This window comes from Cornus florida, unplaced genomic scaffold (genome assembly GCF_030987335.1).
Source record: "Cornus florida cultivar Cherokee Brave unplaced genomic scaffold, ASM3098733v1 CherokeeBrave_3.0.0_Hap2_Chr07, whole genome shotgun sequence".
Classification (NCBI taxonomy): Eukaryota; Viridiplantae; Streptophyta; class Magnoliopsida; order Cornales; family Cornaceae; genus Cornus; species Cornus florida.
The window spans coordinates 125,192-146,752 of record NW_026775577.1 but is presented as its reverse complement, the minus strand read 5'-3'; the positions used below and the strand labels follow the sequence as shown (position 1 = coordinate 146,752).

The window sequence follows — 21,561 nt, the reverse complement described above, 5'->3', positions numbered from 1 at the left end:
AATCTTCGGATACTGATAATTAATTAAACTACAACTCGGGAATCCATACTGGGGACCTCTAATAATACCCTAACTGAAATAACTAAACTGAAATAAAACTAATAAGTAAAACATGAAGAAGAGTCCTACGTAAAGTTGGAAGAGTGAATGATTGTCTCTACTCGGCATGAACAATCTCTAAAACTGGACTTAACGAACACCTAAAAAATAATGGTGGGTCAGACCCACAAACAAGTTCTAATCTACTACATCCCAAACAGAGACCCGATACACATACACATCCTAATTAATTCAACAATAACTAAATAGTCCATATATAGATATATCCACACTAAAAGAATCTCACTAGACTATAGAGTTGTCTCAACCTGAATAGTAGGTAACATGCAAAATGCACATATAGTTGGCATGAGTACATAGACATACTAGGGTACACAACTGCACTATATCTAGTTACACATCCCTGACAATATACGCACCCTAACCACTGATCCTGAGACTCAAACTCATATCATGTCATATAATTCTATATGTAAAATCTGTCCTATCCAACCATCAAAATAAACTATCCAATTATTATTTCAATAATATGTCATCCAACTATTCCGTTGACCTGACACAAATAAGTAGGACTTAACATTATAGTTAATCCGTTTCTTTATTAAAAATAGATAGGACTTAACTCTTAAGTTAATCCGTCCCTAATATGCCCCCATCCCATAATGGTGCATTAATCCATATCATAACCAAATAAAAGTTTCAAATCTAAGGATAATGAAAATAATATTTACATCTAATAATCCAAATAAATATGATATAAATCATATACACATCCTTTGTATTTACTTGAGCAAAAATATCAATTCTAAGTAACATGCATTTAATTTCCATCACAAGAAATTAACATGCATCTCAACTAAATTGTACATCTCCATTCTGATTAAATTAATTTAAATCTAAACAATTGATTAAAATAATTTAATCCAACAATATTTAATCAATTTATCCTTTTTAAAATTTATTAAATTTCATACTTAGCATGTAAACTTAAATCATGCATTCCAATTCTTAATGAATCTATTTAAATTAAATAAATATTTAATTCAGATCCATCAATTAAAATAACAAAGATTAATTTAAAATTCCAACACTAATCAGATTCACATACAAATCTATTTAAGGCAAAAATAATCAAATCAAATGGAAGAAACAAACATACACAGACAATTTAAAAAAAAGTTATTTAAATAATTAATTAAATCCCATTATATCAATGATTTTTTCTTCCTTTCTCGTTTAGCGTGCATGATGGCAAAATACCAATTTTGATTTAATTTATACCAATTTAGCCTTTTGGAGCCTTCCTGGTTCGGCGTGCCTACCTATGAAGTATCACAATTGTTTTTTTCAATTTTATTTTAGATATTATATACAAAGATACAAATTACAAACTGATGCAAACCAAACCAAATATTAACAAAAAAAACGGCCTTTGACTTTTGTTTTGCCTTCCTCGTTCAGCGTGCCCATATGTCCCATATAAACATGTAAACTGATTCATGCCAACTAATTCATGCGAATTGATAAATGCTAATTTCTTTATTATTATTATTATTATTATTATTATTTTTCTTTCACCATTGTTAATTATTCTATGAACCAATCTATGTTCTAGGATTATCCCAATAGTAATTAATCATTATATAAACACACCTTGAATATCATAACCACAACATATGTATTATTATTTTTTTTTTATCAAGATATCAAAATTCATTATAATCCATTATTAAAACACATGAACTGAAATTTCCAAATCAACTCATGTAATTAGATCCAATTAATTTATTTCAAAAACCTAGAATTAATCTACCATGCATAGGGTATGAATCAAAGGAGAAGAGAAGAATTAAAACTTATCTTTAGGGATTTAATAAAAAACCCTAACTTCCTTCTTCATTTTTCTCTTACTTCGTCTTCCTTCTTTCTCTCTTTAAAATATATTACGTGATTATTTTCTAGTCTCTTTTCCTAACATATAGCTATGTATTTATAGGCTAAATAAAATAACCTAATCATTTTCCCAATCCAAGTTAACTTAACAGAGAAAAAAAAAATTAAAATATTAAAAAGATAACTGAAATATATGTTACGTATAATCTATGTATATTGTCTTTTTATATATAATATATAAATATATATCAAATTATTACTAAAGGACTTTCCTTATATATATATATATTTATTTATTTATTATATATACATATACAACTATCCATGGGTAATTATCTGTACCAATTAAACCCCTTATCCAAGTAGTCCATGGGACCCAATTAGTTAGTCCATTACTACTATCCATATCTAATTCCTTAAAAAATATAAAAATAAAAATAAAACAAAAAAATTAAATTCCTAAACAAATAAACATCATCACACACAATTTTATTTAAATAAATAAATCGAATACACGTTTTAGAACACAAGTTTATTTAAACAAATAATTCAATTAACACATAAATAATTAAATCAATTAAACAAGTAAACAATTAGCCAAGAAATCAAATAAATAATTAAAATGCAATTAAAATAATTAAAATAATACCGAGATTATCCTTTTAAAATTAGGGGTATTACATGTTTTGATGACTGATTCAAATACTTTTCGTTTAACTAATGAACTTAGTTCTGCCTGTATTACTTCTTTCTATTTCGGCCAATCATTTCTTCGTTGACATAGTTCGACGTTTTGAGGTTCCGAATCCTCATTTTTAATATCAAGAGCAACGAAATATGAGAATATGTTGTTGACAACAATTTCATTTTTATTCCATCTTATTTTATAATCTAGTGAGATCTCGTCATTTTCAAGTACCATCGTCTCATCAAGGGCATGTGCCTCATTAAGGACCACATTATCATTATTTACTATCTTTGCCTCATCAAGGCTTATCATTTCATCAGTTTTAGGTAACTAGGCCTCATCAAGGGCTATAATTCCAGATTTATCAATAATTTCTATTGCTCCTTTTGTGACCTCTTCATGAGCACCAACTTTTATTTGTGCTTTCATCTTACGAAGAACAACATCTTTTGCACCAACTGGTTTTACACGTTCAGGTGTATTCTAGATGCATTTGCTGCAATAATGACAGATTGTCCCATAGGGATATCAATTTTTGCTAGAACATTTACAGCTGGTACATATGTTTTTTTTTTTTATGCACTAAGTAATTGATTTGCAACATTTTGTAAATGAATAATCCTCTGAACTTCATTTTCACATTAATTTGTGCGAGGATCAAAATGAGATAATGTTGAGGCATTCCAAAATATCTCATTATGCATTTCAAAAATTTTCTTTTCTCCCCCTAATGGTGGGAAAACTGCCTCTTCAAAATGACAGTTGGCAAATCATGTTTTAAATACATCACTTATCAAGGGTTCAAGATATCTAATGATGGAAGGAGAATCAAAACCAATATTATTCTAAGTCTACGTTGATGACTCATTTTAGTACGTTGTGGTGGTGCAATAGGAATATATACGGCACAACCAAAAACTCAAATGTGAGAGATATTTGGTTGTTGTCCAGACACAAGTTGTAATAATGAAAATTTATGGTAAGCAGTTGGTCGTATGTGATTTAATGATGCAGCATGTAATATGGCATGTCTCTAAGCAGAAACAGGTAATTTTGTTTGTATAAATAAAGGTCGACCAATTAACTAAAGTTTTTTAATAAAAGATTCTGCCAAACCATTTTGAGTATGAGTGTGTGCAACAGAATGTTCAACACTAATTTCAACTGACATGCAATAGTCATTAAAAGCTTAAGAAGAAAATTCAGTGGTATTATCAAGACGGACTGTCTGAATTGGATAATCGGGAAAGTGTGCTCATAATTTGATAATTTGTGCAAGGAATCTAGTAAATGCAACATTACGAGTATAAAACAAACAAACATGTGACCAACGTGTTGAGGCATCAATTAAGACCATAAAATAACAAAAATGGTGGCCTATATATATTCCCGTAAATTCGTTGTAAAAAGGTGGGGGATTCAACAATGACTTTTAAAGGGGATAGTATAATAATCAACTTTCCTTATGAACAGACGATACGTAGATGATTATTTGGTAAAAGCATTTTTTGATCCTTTAGTGGATGATCATGTGAATTTTCAATAATTCGACGTATTATTGTAGGCCCTGGGTGACCAAGTTGATCATGCCAAAGCATAAAAAGTTTTGGGCCACAAGATTTTTGGTGTATCACAGCATTTGACTAAACTGTCCTGATGGTTGTATCGTATAACCCAGAAGAGAAAACATGAAGTTTCTCAAATACATGCTTTTTAGAAGTAATGCAGAGATATTCTACATTTCCTTCATTCATGGTCTCAATGTGATACCTATTTTGACGCAAGTCGTTAAAATTCAATAATTTTTTTTTGAGATCTAGTAGAATTTATGACATTATCAATGTGTATTATTGTCCACGTAGTAAAACAATATATACTTTTCTAGAGCCTTCAATCAAACTTATGGGACTTGAAATTGTACTAACACTAGCCTCAGTCAATGTTAAGTGGGAAAAATATTTTTTATCATGAAGTATTGTATATGTCGTCTACAAGGCATATATCATTGCCATTAACCAATGCATTTGAAATATCCATGCCTATATATCATGCAAAGTTCATATTTAGACTTTAATACAAGGATAACAAAAGAAAATTTTAATTCAAAGGTAACTAAAGAAATTTCAGTTCAAGCACAACAATAAAAACAAAAAACAAAAACAACAACAAAAAATATAGACTAATGATGGCATGATAAAAGAAAGTAGAGTTTAATTGGTGTGAACATTTCTATCACTAATCAAGTGGTTAATTTTTCCATCACTATACTCAAAGAAATCTAACATGTCCAGATTTGTGATATCTATTGGCTCATTGAAATCAGTGAAATTCATTTATACTTTTTTTCCCTTTTTCCTTCAGTGAGGCTTGGTATAGATCAACCAAGTGTTTAGGCGTACGACATATACTTTGCCAGTGTCCTGTCATTTCACACCGATAATAAGTATTTGCATCTGTCTTTGAAGTTTGGGCCATACCTTTCCCATTTTCATTATAATCCCTTTTTTGGAGATATGGTGTGAATATCTGATTATTAGCATTTGAGGACTGATAACCTGTAATACCCCTAATTTTAAAAGGATAGTCTCGGCATTTATTTATTATTTTTATTGTATTTTTGCGTGATTATTTGGTTTAATTATTTTTATTTATTAATTTTATTTAATTGTTTACCTATGTGACATGTATTTAATTGACATTTATTGTTTAAGTGTTTTAATTGTTTAATAATGAATTTTATTTTCGTTAATTGTTTCTTATTTTCTTTAATTGGGTTGTGTATTTAGTTATATGTGTATTTTCTGTAATTGGATTTGTTGGTCATTCTAATGTGTAAATTGGTTTATTTAAATATTTTAATTAGATTAAATTATAGATTAAATTAGTATCAGTTACTGTATTAAAATAAATTACTAACTGGTCTAATTTTAAACAGTAAGGTTCCCTAAGAGGTTATGCGTATGTAGCCGAGTATCTTATAACCTAGATTGCTATATGGGCCGACTGACTATAGTTTTACACTAGGGCTCTGGCTTTAATTAAACAAAGCTTAGGGTTTAGGATTTTTACGCCTATTTATACATAGTTGTATCTGTATTACGGGTTGGAAAACCCCTACTCACGTAACATAGAGACAGAGAGTTACAGAGTGAGGCTTTAAGAGAGCAGAGTAAGTTTGTGAGGTTTCCAACCGAGGCTTCAAGATTTCCATCTGGCTTGTGTTCTGTGCACCTTGATAATCTCTAGGGTTTAATTAATTATTAAATCAGAACTTAAATGCTTACCATATAAAATATCGATGATCTCTGCGTGTTAAAATAAATTCTGTTAAATGTTTGCAAGTCTTGTTTCAGTTCTCTGTTTAAGCATGTTTTGTTGTTAGCAATTTTAGTTTCTGTAATTGTTTTTAACCTCTGTAAATAAATCATGGGGATGATTATAGGGTGTTATAGGACTCTAAAGTTCAGTAGTGAAGAGGAACAGAGGGGTTGGACTAGAACTGTTATTGCAAAATAGTTGCAGATTTGTTCCTAACGCGTGTTAGTTCGGTAGCCAATTTAACCTCTGTAATTGATTCTAATGGTTGTTATCAAACCTTTGGGATGCTCATGGGTGTTAATAAGATGCTTAAAATCTATTTTAGAAACCAACAGAGTGGTAGGAATTGATCAGAGAAGGAGCAGATGGACTGAAACGAAGCAACGGGGACAGAGGCTCTCAAAGGAGGTGAGAGCCGGCTCGGAGCAGGCTCTTTCAACCTAGAGCCGGCTCTAGGAGTCCTTAGAGCCGGCTCTACTTGTTGTGGGAGCCGGCTCCATGGATGCGGGAGCCGGCTCCCACAACAAGTAGAGCCGGCTCTAAGGACTCCTAGAGCCGGCTCTAGGTTGAAAGAGCCTGCTCCCAAAATTTAGAGCAGGCTCCCTTTGCAATATACGATTAATTTTTATTTTTTTTAGTTTTTAAGGCACTGTTTGGTATTCTGGACACTATTTGAGCCTTGGGATGCTTCTAATGGATTGTGGGGACTTTTCAGAGGATTTAATTACTTGATTCTAAGTGTGATTAAACTAGTTGATGCATGGTTTAAGTCTCTAAGATAAAGGATAAAACAGTATAAAAGCGTATGACTTAGTACACTGTTATCGGATGGGACGAAATAAATTGTTTAGGTTAATTTAGCAATTTGTTAGACTATAATGGGATTATAGAATTTGTTCTAAATGCATGATAGAGTCATTGATATATTGGATTGGGTCTATGCATGCTTTGGATGCTAGTTGTGTAAACTATTAAACTGTTTCTTGCAATTACATGGTTTAATTATGGGATTTAAATTGCTGAAATCTTAAATACTTTTCTGCAATGGTGGTTTTGGACTGTAAATTACTTGTTCATTATGTATACATTGTAATTTACCTGGATATGGAGGATTGTATGCACCGGTATGGGACGGTAACATACTGGTGACGGTTTAGCTCCAAACACCTAAACTTAACCTAACGGATTTAAGGAATGGATTTATAAATGTTGAATCCTAATTTTGGTTAAGACATGTCAACTGCAACTAAGTTGAGTGGCTTCTTGGATTAATGGACGGAGGTTAAGTCACATCAACTGAATAAGTTGAGTGACTAACCAGTTGGTTTGTTGTATGTCAATCTATTAAATATTTAAACTACATACCCTGGATTTGGATGGATGTTATATATATGTTTATGGTACCACGAGCTGAGCTTGAGTCTCAGACTCGTTGGTTAGGGTGCGTATATGCGGTGGATGCGTAGCTGGTTATAATAGGTTAAGGTGTACCCTGTTAGGTCTAGGTACTCATGCCCACCTTTGGGTGCGTATTGCATGTTGCCTTCTATTCAGGTTGAAACCCCTATTATAAACTAGTGAATGTCGCTTAGTGTGGATATATTTATACGTATGGACTAGATAGATATTGTGAGGTGTCTACGGTGTATCTGCGTATCGGGTCATTGTATGGATTGCAGTTAGATTAGAACTTGCTCGTGGGTCTGACCCACTCCTTTATTATTCTTTTCAGGTACAGGACGGTTCCAGTTTTAGAGCTTGATCGTGCTTGTCAAGGGCAGTCTCATATTCATCTGATTACGTAGGATTTTCTCGATGTTTCTAGCATTTTCTATTTTAAATTTTCAGTTTCAGTTGAACTTTTGGTTAGGGGTCCACCAGTGGATTCCCAAGTTGTAACCTTGAAGTTTTGGGAGAATTGGAGTTTTATTATTTCAGTTATGCATGGAGGGTTTTATAATTAATGTTTCTTTCAGTTTTATTCCATCTTTATTATTTCATTTTGTTATCTGTGTTCGCTTTAAAATACTTTAATTGTTTGATATTCCCTCGGGTTTGGGCCTGGGCCTGATCAACCCGTGTCTCGGATCCGAGGGGTATCACATAACCTTCATGGTAATAAGAATGATTTTTTTCACGACCATATTCGCCATTATGACCATTTTGATTACCACGACCATATTCATTGTCATTTTGACCACCACGGCCATATTCACTACCACGCCCACGTCCATGTCAATGTCCACGTCTAGAAAACGAGGAAACGTATGTTTCGAAGATTGGTGTCGATCTAGTTAGAAGGGACTAGTGTTTTCTTAATAAAAACTCGTTATTTTGTTCAGCCACAAATAAACATGATATTATCTTTGAATATTTTTTAAAGCTATGCTCTGGATATTGTTGCTGTAAAAGCACATTTGAGGCATGAAATATGGTGTGTATTTTTCCAACAGGAGCTCAATAGTGATAGTATCACCACATTATTTTAGCGCAAAGTTGATTTTAAATAGAGTAGAGTTATATTCAGCCACAATTTTGAAATCTTGCAACTGCAGTTGCTGCCAATTGGCTCGAGCTTTTGGGAGGATAACTGTTTTCTGGTGATCATATCTTTCTTTCAAAATTTTTTACAAATTCAGTGGATCTCTTTCAGTGAGGTATTCAGTTTTTAGCTCCTTACTAATATGGCAACGAAGGAAAATCATGGTCTTTGTCTTGTCTTGTGACGATGCATCATTTTCTTTTTGAATTGTGATTCCAAGACCCATGACATCTAAATGGATTTGAACATCTAGAATCCAAGATAAATAATTTTTGTCGAAAATGTCCAAGGCCACGAATTCCAGTTTTGTCGAGTTTAACATTTTTAGAATAACTAGATGTAATAACAATATAAGAACACAATTTTAGCATAGTATAAAAATAAGCGTATATCTTAATAAAATGGCATTAAGTGAAAACAACAAGATAATATGAACTATTATAATTTAAGCAATAAAGACAGTAAAACCAGACGTTAAATCATTAAATAATGAAGGCGGTAAAACCGACCAATAAATAATGAATGTAGTTAAACCTACCATTAAATAATAAAAGTGGTAAAACTGATCATTAAATCATTAAATAATAAAGGTGGTAAAACCGACCATTAAATAATAAATACGGTAAAATCGACCATAAATCATTAAATAATAAAGGAGGTAAAACCGACCGTATTGTGAGCACATATATCACTTAAGTGAACAAATTAATTAATGAACAATCATAAATAAATAAAATTTTCTTACCCTTTAGTGGGGTAAGAAGTACAATTTTTTCAGTAAAGTAAGCAAATTTAATAATCTATCAAAATTAATATCACAAGATAGATATATAAAGTTGAAATAGAAAGAGGAAAAGAGAGCTTCTTTTTCAAGTCTCAAATGGTTAGATCTCGTCCTAATAACGTATTATAAAGTAAAAGAAATATAATGAAGGGCGAAAGATAACTACAAACAACCAAGAGAGAGGAAGCTGCTATGATTCAATTATTTTCATCCAAGTACATACAATACAACAGTACTCCTATTTATTGGAGATGATGCCGACTAAGGCAGTCATATGCACCAATCATATTTGATTCCTTCGTCAATACAATTTTGGGCGCCATCATTACCTTTTCTAGTTGCTTTTCAATTTGTATATTTACAATCCAAATGTATATGTACTAACAATGCATTACTAATGTGGAGCCCACATATTGTAACAGCATTAATATCCCCTCTAACCATTTTGGGTTAACAGACCTTACAAATTAGGGTCAAGTTACTCTTGTACCCCGATTATTTAATCTAATTTGTAAAGGGTAAATTAATCCTAAATTATCCATGGGTTAAACTAGCTAAAAAAACGTGGTCTCTTGAGATTTTGCATAACCACTTTGACTACTCCGGGCATCCTCAGGGGTAAGTCCATTAGTGGAATAATTTTTAAATGCTGAAAATATTTTTAAATGAAATGAAATGACTTTAATATCCATTTAATTGACCAAATAGTCAAGGGAGGGAGTTACTAGCACTCATATGTACGCATTCTTCTAATTGTGTTGATGCATATTGAACATTGTAAGTATGAAGAGTGCGCAAAGTGACAAGAGCTACACATAGAGGGAGCGTACACATGAAGGCCTGGCCAATGAGGAAATTGGTCTGGGGAAAGTGCTGACACTTATATGTGTTTATGCCTCGTACATATGTTAAATGTTTTAAAAATGAGGAGTAAAAAGGATAATATTTAAACAACAAAAAGTGAATCATGACAAAGTACAAAAAGGTGTTGGACAAGTGATGACAGTGGTCAGTAGTTGAGGGAAGGTTCTGTAGACAGAAAGTAGTATTAGAAGGTGAAAGCTAGAAAGGATGGTGCCACTGATATAAGAAAAATGTGAACGAAAGAGAGAAGGAAAAGAAAAAAAATTGATCAACGGAAAGATAAAGTTCAAGCTTAGAAATATCATATATTTTTTTACAATACCACTACCACCACTTCAGTTTCACATTTTGACATGCATAAATTTTACATTTACAACTACGTTGTGATTATTAATTCCTATGTTCAATAATCAATTAATACTTTGTAAGTATGAAGGTTTTGTGATTTAATAGTACTTTCTTTATCTTCCAAAGTGAATGATGAGGGTTTGAATCTCTAAATGAACAAAATGGGTATATGAATTTCTTACCGATGAAAAAATAAAATAAAATAAATTTAATACTTTGGTAATAAGGAATGTGGATACTTAATTAATTAAAAAAAAAAAGAAAAAAAGAAGGGGGGTGAGAAAGGAATAGATATTCAATGTGTCAAATGCACTGGATTAATCAGAGTCATTTGTGACGTACACGTGTCGATGCGTATTGCACATGTGCCGGGGCGTATTGTACACGGACGGCTCTGATTAGCCTTATGCACGTTGCACCTGGCACATTGAATACCTACTCGTGAAAAAGGCTGTTTACGAATCCCCAAAGTAAATAAAAAAGAAAGTAAACTAACTAATATGTTTTTAATTAAAATTGACAAATGCAAAAAAAAATTGTAACTTTTCACATTTCAGCCATTAAGACTTTGTTTGGATAGATGGAATCAACTAGAAAAGAAAAGAAAAAGAAAAAAAATTTAAATTTAATTTTTTTTTTGAGTTTAGATAGAAGGAAAGAGAAATGTATAAAAAAAAAATTTAGTTTTTCGCACTTTACCTATTTCCTCTCAAAACTTTTCCTGCACAAAACATGCGAAAATAATATTTTCACGTGAAAAGAGTTCATTTTTATTCGATATTCATATTTTATCCAAAAATTTAATCGCACGAAATAACTTGCCAAAAAAAAAGAGGCAACTTGTTTAGTGGTTTCTTTCTTTATTTTGACTAGGTTTCTTTGTGTTCTGGAGCCATAAATTGTTGGAAACGGAGCATACAAAATAGAAACTTTGGGCAAAATTTTGAGTATGTCCCGCTAAAAAATTCTTGTGGATTTATAAACGAACGCATTTCTCTCCGCAAGGAGATGAACGTGGTACATTTACTTTCTCAAATCCGTTTCTGGGTGAATGAGAAATTAGCTTTAAAGTAAGATGTTTTATAAGCTTAAATGGGTATACAAAATGTAAGAAGCGGTTGTCCCACATTAAAAATAAAGTGAAACCAATTGGAATATATATAGCCCAAGTTTGGAATTTGGGTTTTGGGTCCAAGGGCACCTAAGTTTTTAAGAGGGACCTAGGCAAGTTTGCAGACATATATATAGTTTTAGAGTGTCAATTTGAGTCTTATACTTAGAGAGAGTACTTCACCGAGCCGGTTCGCCCATTTCTCAGAAAGGTCGTTGTATTCTGGGAGACATATGTTACAGAGTCCGTCAGCATTTGTCTTAAGGAGAAAAAATTCAATTCTAGAATCGGTCTATTAAGAAAGGTCACTGTATTCTGGGAGACATATGCTCTCACGAACCCAAGACCAACCTGAACACGGATGGATTTGAGACAACCCAACCCGATTTGAGCTCAATTTGTAAATTTAGAAGCCCAAGTCCCAAAAATTTTGGGCTGGGTTCGGATTAGACCGGGTTGCCCAAATTATAGCCCTATTGTAAGCACAAAAGACCTTACGTGTAGCATTTAAAGTCAAGGACACCTCTAAAAAGATGTTCTAAATAAACTTCTTAAACTTTTGGAGTCTAAGTTAATTTACACACATGTAACAATTTCTCCACTTTCAGGTCAGATAATAAATTCCAGATCGGTGGCAATGGTGTTAGTGGGGCATGATTGCTTATCTGCTTCTGCTATGAGGCTCCTTCATTGGTGATACTAGGATCGAGATAGGCCCAAGGCAAAGGTAAAACCTCTCCAACGAAAAAAAATTATTACATGATCCCAAAACCATTGATCCTAACCAACCAACACTTGACACATCAGCAAACTAGCTACTGCAAGAGTATCATGTCTGCAGATAGGGGAGTGTCATGTGCCACAATGGATAGGGAACAACGAATGGATGGCAAGTGTCCCGTCCATGACAAAGACAAACTGCTGTGGAAAGCATCCAAAATTCTTAAGAAATTTTTTTTAAAAAAAATTTACCTAGAATATAAGCTGAAGCAACATCTCGTTTTCAAAATCAACTTTCTAAATTTCTAGTCAAGTTGGTTTACATGGGTAAATTTTTTGTGCCATTGCAAACACCAATTGTCTAGTCATTTACCAAATCGAAATTTCATTTTTCAACAACAATACGGATAGCATGTACATTTCAGTATCCATAAAGAACAATTGACCAGAGACAATTCAAATAACACATTCCCATTATCACCAAGCCAGTTTCTTTATATAAACTGTTAGCAAACAGTACGGACAAAGCTGTTACTTCCGAAATCTGGTTCATTAGGAGCAGAATGCCTTCTCCAACAACTCTTGCAATTGCCCATTCTGATATGCCTCTGAAACACGATTAATTTACATCTTAGGACTAGTCCACAAGAACGAAAATTGAAAAGCAATTGACATGTTTCCTTATGAAAAGTACAAACTTCCACAACCAATCGGCCATTACTCCAATGGTATAACCTCTCCTCTAGGGAGGTGAGGGGTTCGAGCCCCGTAGTGGGCAATTTGTGAAATGTGTGTGTGACTACTTACCTAACCAAAAAATAAAAATAAAAAATAGCGTACGAACTTCCACACCAATGGGAATTAGCCCATATTGTATGATCATTCCGCTCCAAAGAGAAACTTGAGCGTTCAAGCCCTGCTTGGGGCAAAATTGTGGGTGGGTGTGTGTTTGCTAAAACCAACGCATTGATGACAGAGAAATCCATACAGCTTACCATTAAAAACATGCATATGAAATATTATACTTCCATAATTATTTTGAATTGATGAAACACCTACTAAAGCAAGAAAATTGATATATTAGTTTAAAGTAATTAAATTAAAACATCATAATTCTAGAACACAAGAGTTGTAGCTCCATTAATCCACTAGATGTGAGGGTTCAACAAAAAATGTTTTTTAGTTGTGACAAAAGTGTGTAGGGATATTCAAAATTAATTGTGTGAGTTCTTAAGGATGAGTAGGATGCATGATAATAGAAAACACAATGGATCCAGCAGGTACTTGGTTACATGGAGAATCAGACAGATTCAAGTAAAGGGGGCTGGTAGTTGGTGTATAGACAATAACTTCTTTCAAGTCCATTAGTGGTGTCCTCTAATGCTCCTAGGACGAGGACAGTGTTTCTTCTGCCAACGGATTAGTCCATCCATGAGAATATATTATCTGTTTACATATATTATCTGTTTACCTAAAGCAAGAAAATTGATATATTAGTTTAAAGTAATTAAATTAAAACATCATAATTCTAGAACACAAGAGTTGTAGCTCCATTAATCCACTAGATGTGAGGGTTCAACAAAAAAATGTTTTTTAGTTGTGACAAAAGTGTGTAGGGATATTCAAAATTAATTGTGTGAGTTCTTAAGGATGAGTAGGATGCATGATAATAGAAAACACAATGGACCCAGTAGGTACTTGGTTACATGGAGAATCAAACAGATTCAAGTAAAGGGGGCTGGTAGTTGGTGTATAGACAATAACTTCTTTCAAGTCCATTAGTGGTGTCCTCTAATGCTCCTAGGATCATCTTATTCATAATGGCGTCCTTCAAGAGAAGGTTGAGTTTCCACACAGGTGTAACATGTATTGGAATGGAACCCTGACTTTCCCTTCTACGGCATATGTAGTTTAAAATTCAACTACATCGGTTTGCATGGATATATACTTAGAAAGTAAACCAATAACTGATAGAGACTTACAACAATCAGCCTGATTGAGCAGCAATGACGCTAGCAACATATTATAGAGCTGGAAATGGTAAAAAGTGATTTCAAGCAGCATCAAGAGATAACAGACTACACTTACCAACAGTGATGTCACAGCCACCAAAGAACTCCCCATCAATGTATAGTTGAGGAAAGGTTGGCCAATTGGAATATTCCTTCAATCCTTGACGTAAAATTTCATTTTCTAGTATGTTTATTGTTTCAAAAGGCAAACTCTGGGATTTCAAAATCTGCACAACTGTGTTTGAAAATCCACATTGTGGAAACTCCTTGGATCCCTTCATGAAAAGAACCACCTTATTTGATGTAACAACTTTATCCAAGGTAGTTCTCAGCTCAGGAGTTAAAGCTGCAAATTCATGCAACCCCACACACATGCACAAATAAGAAGTTAGTAATCTTGTTAACATTTTATTCCAAAAGGGAAGGAACTGCAAGTAAATAAAATGAACCAATGGAGAGAGAGAACCAATGTATGTGAGCACCACATGCATAAATGATAAAGACTGTATACATGAGATGGACATTGTGGTCTAATTTCCTTCAAAGTGTCTAGCATGTCTCACTTTTCATATTGCTTCTGCTAATTTTCATGTCAAATTTATTTGGCCCACGAGTTTGTTTGACCAGCATCCTTGCTAAAGGCTTTCAGGAATAAATCCCTTAGTATCAGAAAATGAAAATATCAACGGATCTACCCGCCCCCACATTTAATTATTTGTTCAACAACATATATATATTGGGTGTGTTTGTGTGAGCAGTCAGGTGGGTAAATCTTTTTCCAGATATTCTTAAATGTCCACTATAACTCTACTTTATCATCTTTGGTGGATAAAAGTATAGCGCAGATTGCTTATCAAGCAGATTGCCTACATATTTATGTATATCTCTCTGACTTTTTATTGCCATATCTATTAGATGATTTAGATCTAAGAGTAAGCGAGCATTACAGCATTGACAAAATGCAAAAACTCTCTAGAAACTCTACAAAACTGATACTCGTTCCATTTTTCCAAGTTCAAAGCTTCTCTACCATTACTTTTTATTTTTATTAGTTTCTAGGTTACATCTACTAGTTAACTAAGCTAAGCTCAATTCAATAATGTCTTGTCCAAATTATTTAGAGTGGGTTAAGGAATCGTGTCAGATCATTCCACTCTACAAAATCTAATAATTCATCCAATAAAATGAAAAGGAAAAAAGATCTCTAGTTTTCCTGCTTTCACACACTATGAAAATTGAACATTTGCTTACATGTAGAAACATAAGTCATCTTAAAGAATCCAAGCACAACGATTCGAAAATTTCCATATGTGCACAGTGTCTGTTTACCTATACCATCCATTACATGGCTAGACAGCTTATTACATCCATTTTCTCTCTAATGCGTGTTTGTCACATCAAAAAGACTTTTCTTCTAGGAGACTATTGGTGTGATGTTGGGTTAACTGCTTGTGTCAGAACGAGTGGTTAGGAGTAAGTCTGTATCAAATTACAGAGCTTGCACTTCTTCCTTTTCCAAGTAAAAGTCATTCACTTGCAAGTGTTGGAAAGTCACACTCGAGCAACTTAACTACCAAAACCTCCGGGTCCAACGAATAAGTTTATAACCTCTAAAGCCAGGAAAGCAACCGTAAAGTGGTACTTTTATGTTTATGTGATTATACCTGTGTTGTTCATTTCTTTTTACTAATTTATTCAATGAACTGTACTCACAAGGCAAAGAGTTGGAGTATTATCCTATAGCTCATCTGATTATGCGCAGCTCGAAGTTATGATCCTCTGGATTTAGAGTTGGGAAATGAGTGAAGAAGGGGACAGAATTGAATTCATGTTCTCCCGATTGTAGGAAGGGACTAGAACAGTTGTTAGGGTTCATAACATATGTACGACAAAGACAAACAAATAGTTCAAAACAACAGCAGTCAATCAATCGAACAGTAAGTCCAAAGTTTCATCGTGACAGCAAGATTAAATAAATAAATAAAAAAGAAAATTCAGAACAGGCAACGTTAATATTTACCGGATAAGCATCGAGTGGAAGTGGAGCCAATCCTTCTAGGGCGGACTCCGATAACAATAGAGCGTCGGAATGGAGCAATAGAGCATGGGGAACATCGGAATAGAGCAGGGGCGGCTACAATTTGGCGCACCGGAGCGACAAGCAAGGGATTTGTCGTCCAAGTGGAATGAAAAACTATCGCTGTACTTGCCATTTTCCTTTTCCTCCGCAATCCCGACCCCAAATGCTCCTCTTTGTTCTACCAAAACAGTGGCCCCACAAATGACTACGAAAACAAGAGAGAATAAACAATGTAAATTACACTTGCACCCCTTCACACTAATCCTAATTACGTAGCCACATAGTTCCGTCATAATTTCTCAAACTCAATCACCTTCATCTTTAAATTTCTACCAGGAGCCTTCATCTTTAAATTTCTACCAGGAGAGTGGCTGCAAAAATTAAAACCTTGAAGGTGCTCTCCAAAGCAGGAAGGAATACTCCTATTAAATCAGTCTTAAGCACTGTTCGTAAATACTCTGTCATCTTTCAAAATGTCCATCAACCTTTGTGATCAGATTACGAGCAAATTGAGAAATTTCTGGTGGAGGGGTAAAGAAGACGGTTCTAAGATGAACTGGGTGAGCTGGGATAAAATGTGCGAGACTAAAGCTACTGGAGGGCAAGGCTTTAGAAACTTAAGAGGCCTTTAGCCTAGCTCTTATGCCCCAAACACACCGATTTTCCAACCTGCTCTTTCCTTCAGTCGAAGTGCAATTCTGGTTACTCATGGGTTTGGAGAAGCCTCAGCTACAAAACATATAATTCAGCAAGGAAAGAAATGGACAGTTGGCTTAGGCCATTAAGTCAATTGTTGGTCAGAAAACTGGATTGCTGGAAAGGACAATTCTAAATTCACAACTCACAAACCTCCAAACAGCTGACCTGATTAATCACGATTTAAAGAGATGGATGTCTACTACTGTAAAAGCTTTGTTCAACTAACAGGACAACCAAGATTCTTCAAATGCCAATTAGTCAGGGAAGAATCTTATTATCTTTTATCTCTTTGTCTCCCCAACCATAGAAGTTTTTTTTTTTTCTTTCCTATTTTCGCTCCACTCCAATTGTTAAGTCCGAATAAGACTAGAATGCACAAATTTCAGTAACTAAGGAAAAAAAAAAACAAACATTAATCATTCAATTCAAATACCTACCTCTATATATATATATATATTTTATTAACATAATAATGAAATGTGTCAAACCTTTCAAAATTAATAAATAAAATAAATGATTCAATACAATCAACCAATTTACCTACAATTCTACATTTTGTAGATCAACGAACAAGTTTACCAAAGCAATCCCCTCTCTATGGTGATTGAACTTCCTTGCTAGTGATCCAATCATATTGTTTGGAGTAACTGACCTGAATAGATGTAAAAAAGACTCGACTCCAAAAGCACAGGTTGTAGTCCAATTATGTCCATGAATTATCAGACTAAGCATCTGAATGTCATATGAAGGTTGAATATAGAAATATGTAAGATAAAAAATTTATTGTAGAAAACTTAAAAACACAAATGACTTTCTGTTATTAAGAAGCTTGCATATTGTCACGGGCCTAGGGATTTGGCGCAGCGGCACCGCCCGTGCGGCACCAAGGTGTTGCTTCAACTCGCACAAGTACTCTGGTCAGCCACCACGACCTGCCTTCCCAAGATACATCCTGACTGGTTTCGACCTGCCTTGGTCTCATCAGAGGAACGGATCCAGCTCCCGACTAGTTTGTGCAGGGATGGCCAACTCCCTTCTTCATAGTTAAGTCCACGAGCAGCGACAAACTCCTCAAACTTAACCGAGTTGACCTGGCTAAACTCTGAAGAGGTACCATCCTGTAGTCCTGCACGCCCCTTCCCTGGAACCATTTCCACTCAAGCTCTGCTTTTTGCCAACCAGCATGCGTGTCTTCCATACTCCAAGTGTCTTAGGAATCACTTCGTGACACTCTCCCACCCGAATCCTGCGACGTTACTCCACTATGTCCACTCCTCTCCAAAGTCTACCTCCAAGCGATATGCTCGCCTTCCCACCATCGCTTCCTTGTGCAGCTCTCTGCACTGCACTCGCCCAATGATAGGCCTCGGACCAAGGGGACGTCCACTATTCTAGGATGTGACTTTTCTCCGTCATGCCACCTCCGTGACATCCTGAGCAAACAAGGGCCTCCTGCCAACTTGATACCCGCGTCCCTCTCCATGGTTTGCATCACCCAAGGAGCTCGCACGAACTTTGGTACGTGCGCCTTCCAGCCCTCCAATGCGCAACTTCAATGAACGCTTCTTCTTGGGGAGATGGAGGCTCCCCCCAACTGCATTGATTCCCCATCGACACAACTTCAATGCACCGTCTTCATTCTCAGACCCCTCCCATATTGACGAGGGGGCACACCCCTGTGCTTTTACCCCAAGTCCTGTTCTGATACCATTTGTCACGGGCCTAGAGATTTGGCGTAGCGGCATGGCCCATGCAGCACCAAGGCGTTGCTTCAACTCGCGCAAGCACCCTGGTCAGCCACCACGACTTGCTCTCCTAAGGATACATGCTGACTGGTTTTGACTTGCCTTGGTCTCATCAGGGGAATAGCTCCAGCTCCCGACTAGTTTGTGCAGAGATGCCCAACTCCTTCTTTATAGTCAAGTCAATGATAAGCGACAAGCGACAAGTTCCTCAAACTTTACTGAGTCAACCTGTTTGAACTCTGAAGAGGTACCATCCTGTGGTCTTCCACGCCTCTTCCCTGGAACCATTCCCACTCAAGCTATGCTTTTTGCTAATCAGCATGCGTGTCTTCCATTCTCCAAGTGTCTTAGGAATCACTTCGTGACAATATGCTTTCTATCCCTAACACAGACGGACAGACACGCACACATTAGAGGCAATAGAAGTCGCCTCAAAAAGAAATCATGGATTTTTGGGCTTTATCTCTTGAGGTTTTGTAACGTACCATGGTGCATGAAAATCATTCCTATGCAAGTCTATATTGGTAAGTTATCTATTTGTAAGATTGATTTCGCCTATTTCACTCCAGGACCAAAACTAGCCTCCTCATAACCTTCTGCCTCATAATTATTAGTTATCCATGTTTAAGGAGAGTGGGCAAGGAGGTCGGTCCTCTAGCTACTGAAACATAAAATAAATCAAATAGATTCCTGTTTTATATGAAATTCACTTGCACCAGTTTCAGAAAAGATTCTCAACTTGCAATTATTACTTAAAACTTGGGAAGTTTAAATTTAACTCTTGAAATTTTCAGTTTTATAAAATTAACAACTTAGTCACCTGTTTCATTTTCCGGTCACGAGTTACTTATAACTGATTCATGTTGGACCTTCCATATTCTAATCTGTTCATCAAACACAAATCCTTGATACGTGCCAAGCGGAATTCTTTAGGAAACTCAGGCGATAGCTCCCCCAATCATCAATGCTAAGCTATCCTTTCATCCAGGATATAGTATATTATATACTACTACTTGAAAAGGCTGCAAGCCGAAGTACATTAACTTAGAAGAATTCAATATTTACTGAAGGAATGATGAAAAATCATTTCTTTCTTTATTTACTGTATGGTTCAGAATTCCGTCTCTGGCTACTCATGAAGATGAGAAAAATAATAAACACAAAAAAAGAAAAAAAATGATAAAAAACAAGAACTGACAAATTTTCAGACGTTTGCCAAAATTGAGGGTGCTGTACAATTAATCTACAGAAGAATGCTAGTAATTTGAATGGGGAATTCACCAGATTTGGCAGACCCCAAGATTGCCCAGGCTTTAAAACAAGCTATCAATTTACAACAAATGCTACAGGTGCCACTAACATGACTATGCTTTTGACAGCTTTCCAGGCTGCAGCCTGATCACTAACCATAATTTAGATCAGCAGTCATAATACCAATCAAGTCAGATTTGGAACATTTCGATGACTGTCAGCAAATTCTCGTACTAAACGCTTCAAAATTCGTCCTCCTTTCCCTTGCATATGCCCATGATTACACTTTCCTCCACAGCTTCTGCTCTCAAGATAATCGGTGGCAGCCTCAGCAAGAGATTTGAGCCAAACAGGCACTAAAGATTCCACTTCCCCCTGCTTTAAGTAATCAACAGGTAGAGTCTGCACCTGGTAATGTTTTAAGTAGTTAACTGATGTGATCAAAAGGAGAGACGAAAAAAATCAAAATGGACATGGTGTAGACTCTTATTTAAATAGCATAGTGCACACACAATATAGTCATGAGTCAAATCGACCAAAAAAGAGGCAGATTTTTTAATAGCATAGTGCACCATGATCTGGTGTACAGTGAATAAGTGATGATGTTCGTGTTAAGAAATAATGTGTAGGAAAACTTCAATAAATTCAGGATAGAAAAACTAAAAAATTTAGGCCGAATTGCATTAAACACCCCTTGACTTGTACCATTTTTCATTAAACCCCTTTAATTTTTTTTTTTTTTTTTGGCAAAAAAATTCCCCCTACCTAACCAGGGGGTTACTTTAAAGGGATAATTACTAAAATAACCACCAAGTCAAGGGAGTTTTATGCAATTCACCCAATTGTGTAAATTTAGCTAATATATATATATATATATATATATATATATATATATTATTATTTTTTCTATTACATGTATCACTATACTTTTAGTTTAAAAAAAAACATAAAAAAGTATTCATTGTATAAAATTAACTTTATGTCATTCAAATTTTCTAATTAAGATTCATTTTTGTTGATCTAATCGTTTGATCAAATGCCCATCTCATATACTTTTTATATATACGCAACGTATATATTGAAGATTTAATGGAGGAATTAGTGGAGGAAAATCTTTCAGTAATGACGTTGTTTCCTATTATTGAAGATTTGATGTTACTAGAGGAATCAGTGGAGAAAAAAACTTCCTTGTTTCCTATTTTCTAATTCTTCCATCCAAATTTTTTCTTTCCTACCGAACGAAACATAAGCCTGTAGAATAGTGATCGTATCAGATTCAGTGGATTGAGCATCTGATTAGGCATGTGCAATGGGAACATTCTCTTTGTAAGAAAACTAATTTGCATAGGCAGGTTGTTTGTCCTGAAGATCCCAACAATACTTGACGGTATGATTAGTACGCCCACAGTAAGAATATCTCTGTAGTTCTCTACCTTGATCACAGCC

The 21,561-nt window shown here is 34.8% G+C and overlaps 2 protein-coding genes across 12 annotated transcripts in view; both read right to left on the bottom strand.

Moving 5' to 3' along the window:
• Nucleotides 1-12,696: 12,696 nt before the first annotated feature.
• LOC132315593 (monothiol glutaredoxin-S7, chloroplastic) lies at nucleotides 12,697-16,590 on the bottom strand. The gene is made up of 3 exons (XM_059813919.1): nucleotides 16,361-16,590; nucleotides 14,417-14,686; nucleotides 12,697-12,936 (listed from the first exon to the last, which is right to left on the bottom strand). The coding sequence occupies exons 1-3, from the start codon at nucleotides 16,551-16,553 to the stop codon at nucleotides 12,881-12,883; spliced, it is 519 nt and encodes a 172-aa protein (XP_059669902.1). The 5' UTR covers nucleotides 16,554-16,590; the 3' UTR covers nucleotides 12,697-12,880.
• Nucleotides 16,591-19,924: 3,334 nt separating this feature from the next.
• The window catches only part of LOC132315592 (transportin MOS14), an 80,238-nt gene continuing 78,601 nt past the window's right edge, over nucleotides 19,925-21,561 (bottom strand). For 6 of the 11 annotated variants that reach the window (XM_059813915.1, XM_059813914.1, XM_059813911.1 and 3 more), the window contains one exon: nucleotides 19,925-20,523. In XM_059813915.1, coding sequence (XP_059669898.1) covers nucleotides 20,302-20,523 — 222 coding nt within the window. In that variant the 3' untranslated portion in view covers nucleotides 19,925-20,301. The remainder of the gene's footprint in view (nucleotides 20,524-21,561) is intronic. The other 5 variants (XR_009483727.1, XR_009483729.1, XM_059813912.1 and 2 more) reach the window with 4 other exon arrangements.

What these genes read in the sequence shown, in the direction of transcription:
- LOC132315593 (XM_059813919.1), bottom strand. Translation starts at nt 16,553, where the DNA reads ATGGCAAGTACAGCGATAGTTTTTCATTCCACTTGGACGACAAATCCC. An exon ending in TTCCACTCGATGCTTATCCG is followed by an intron (nt 14,687 to 16,360) that starts GTAAATATTAAC and finishes ATGAATTTGCAG; the next exon opens with CTTTAACTCCTGAGCTGAGA. An exon ending in TGGCTGTGACATCACTGTTG is followed by an intron (nt 12,937 to 14,416) that starts GTAAGTGTAGTC and finishes ATCGTGTTTCAG; the next exon opens with AGGCATATCAGAATGGGCAA.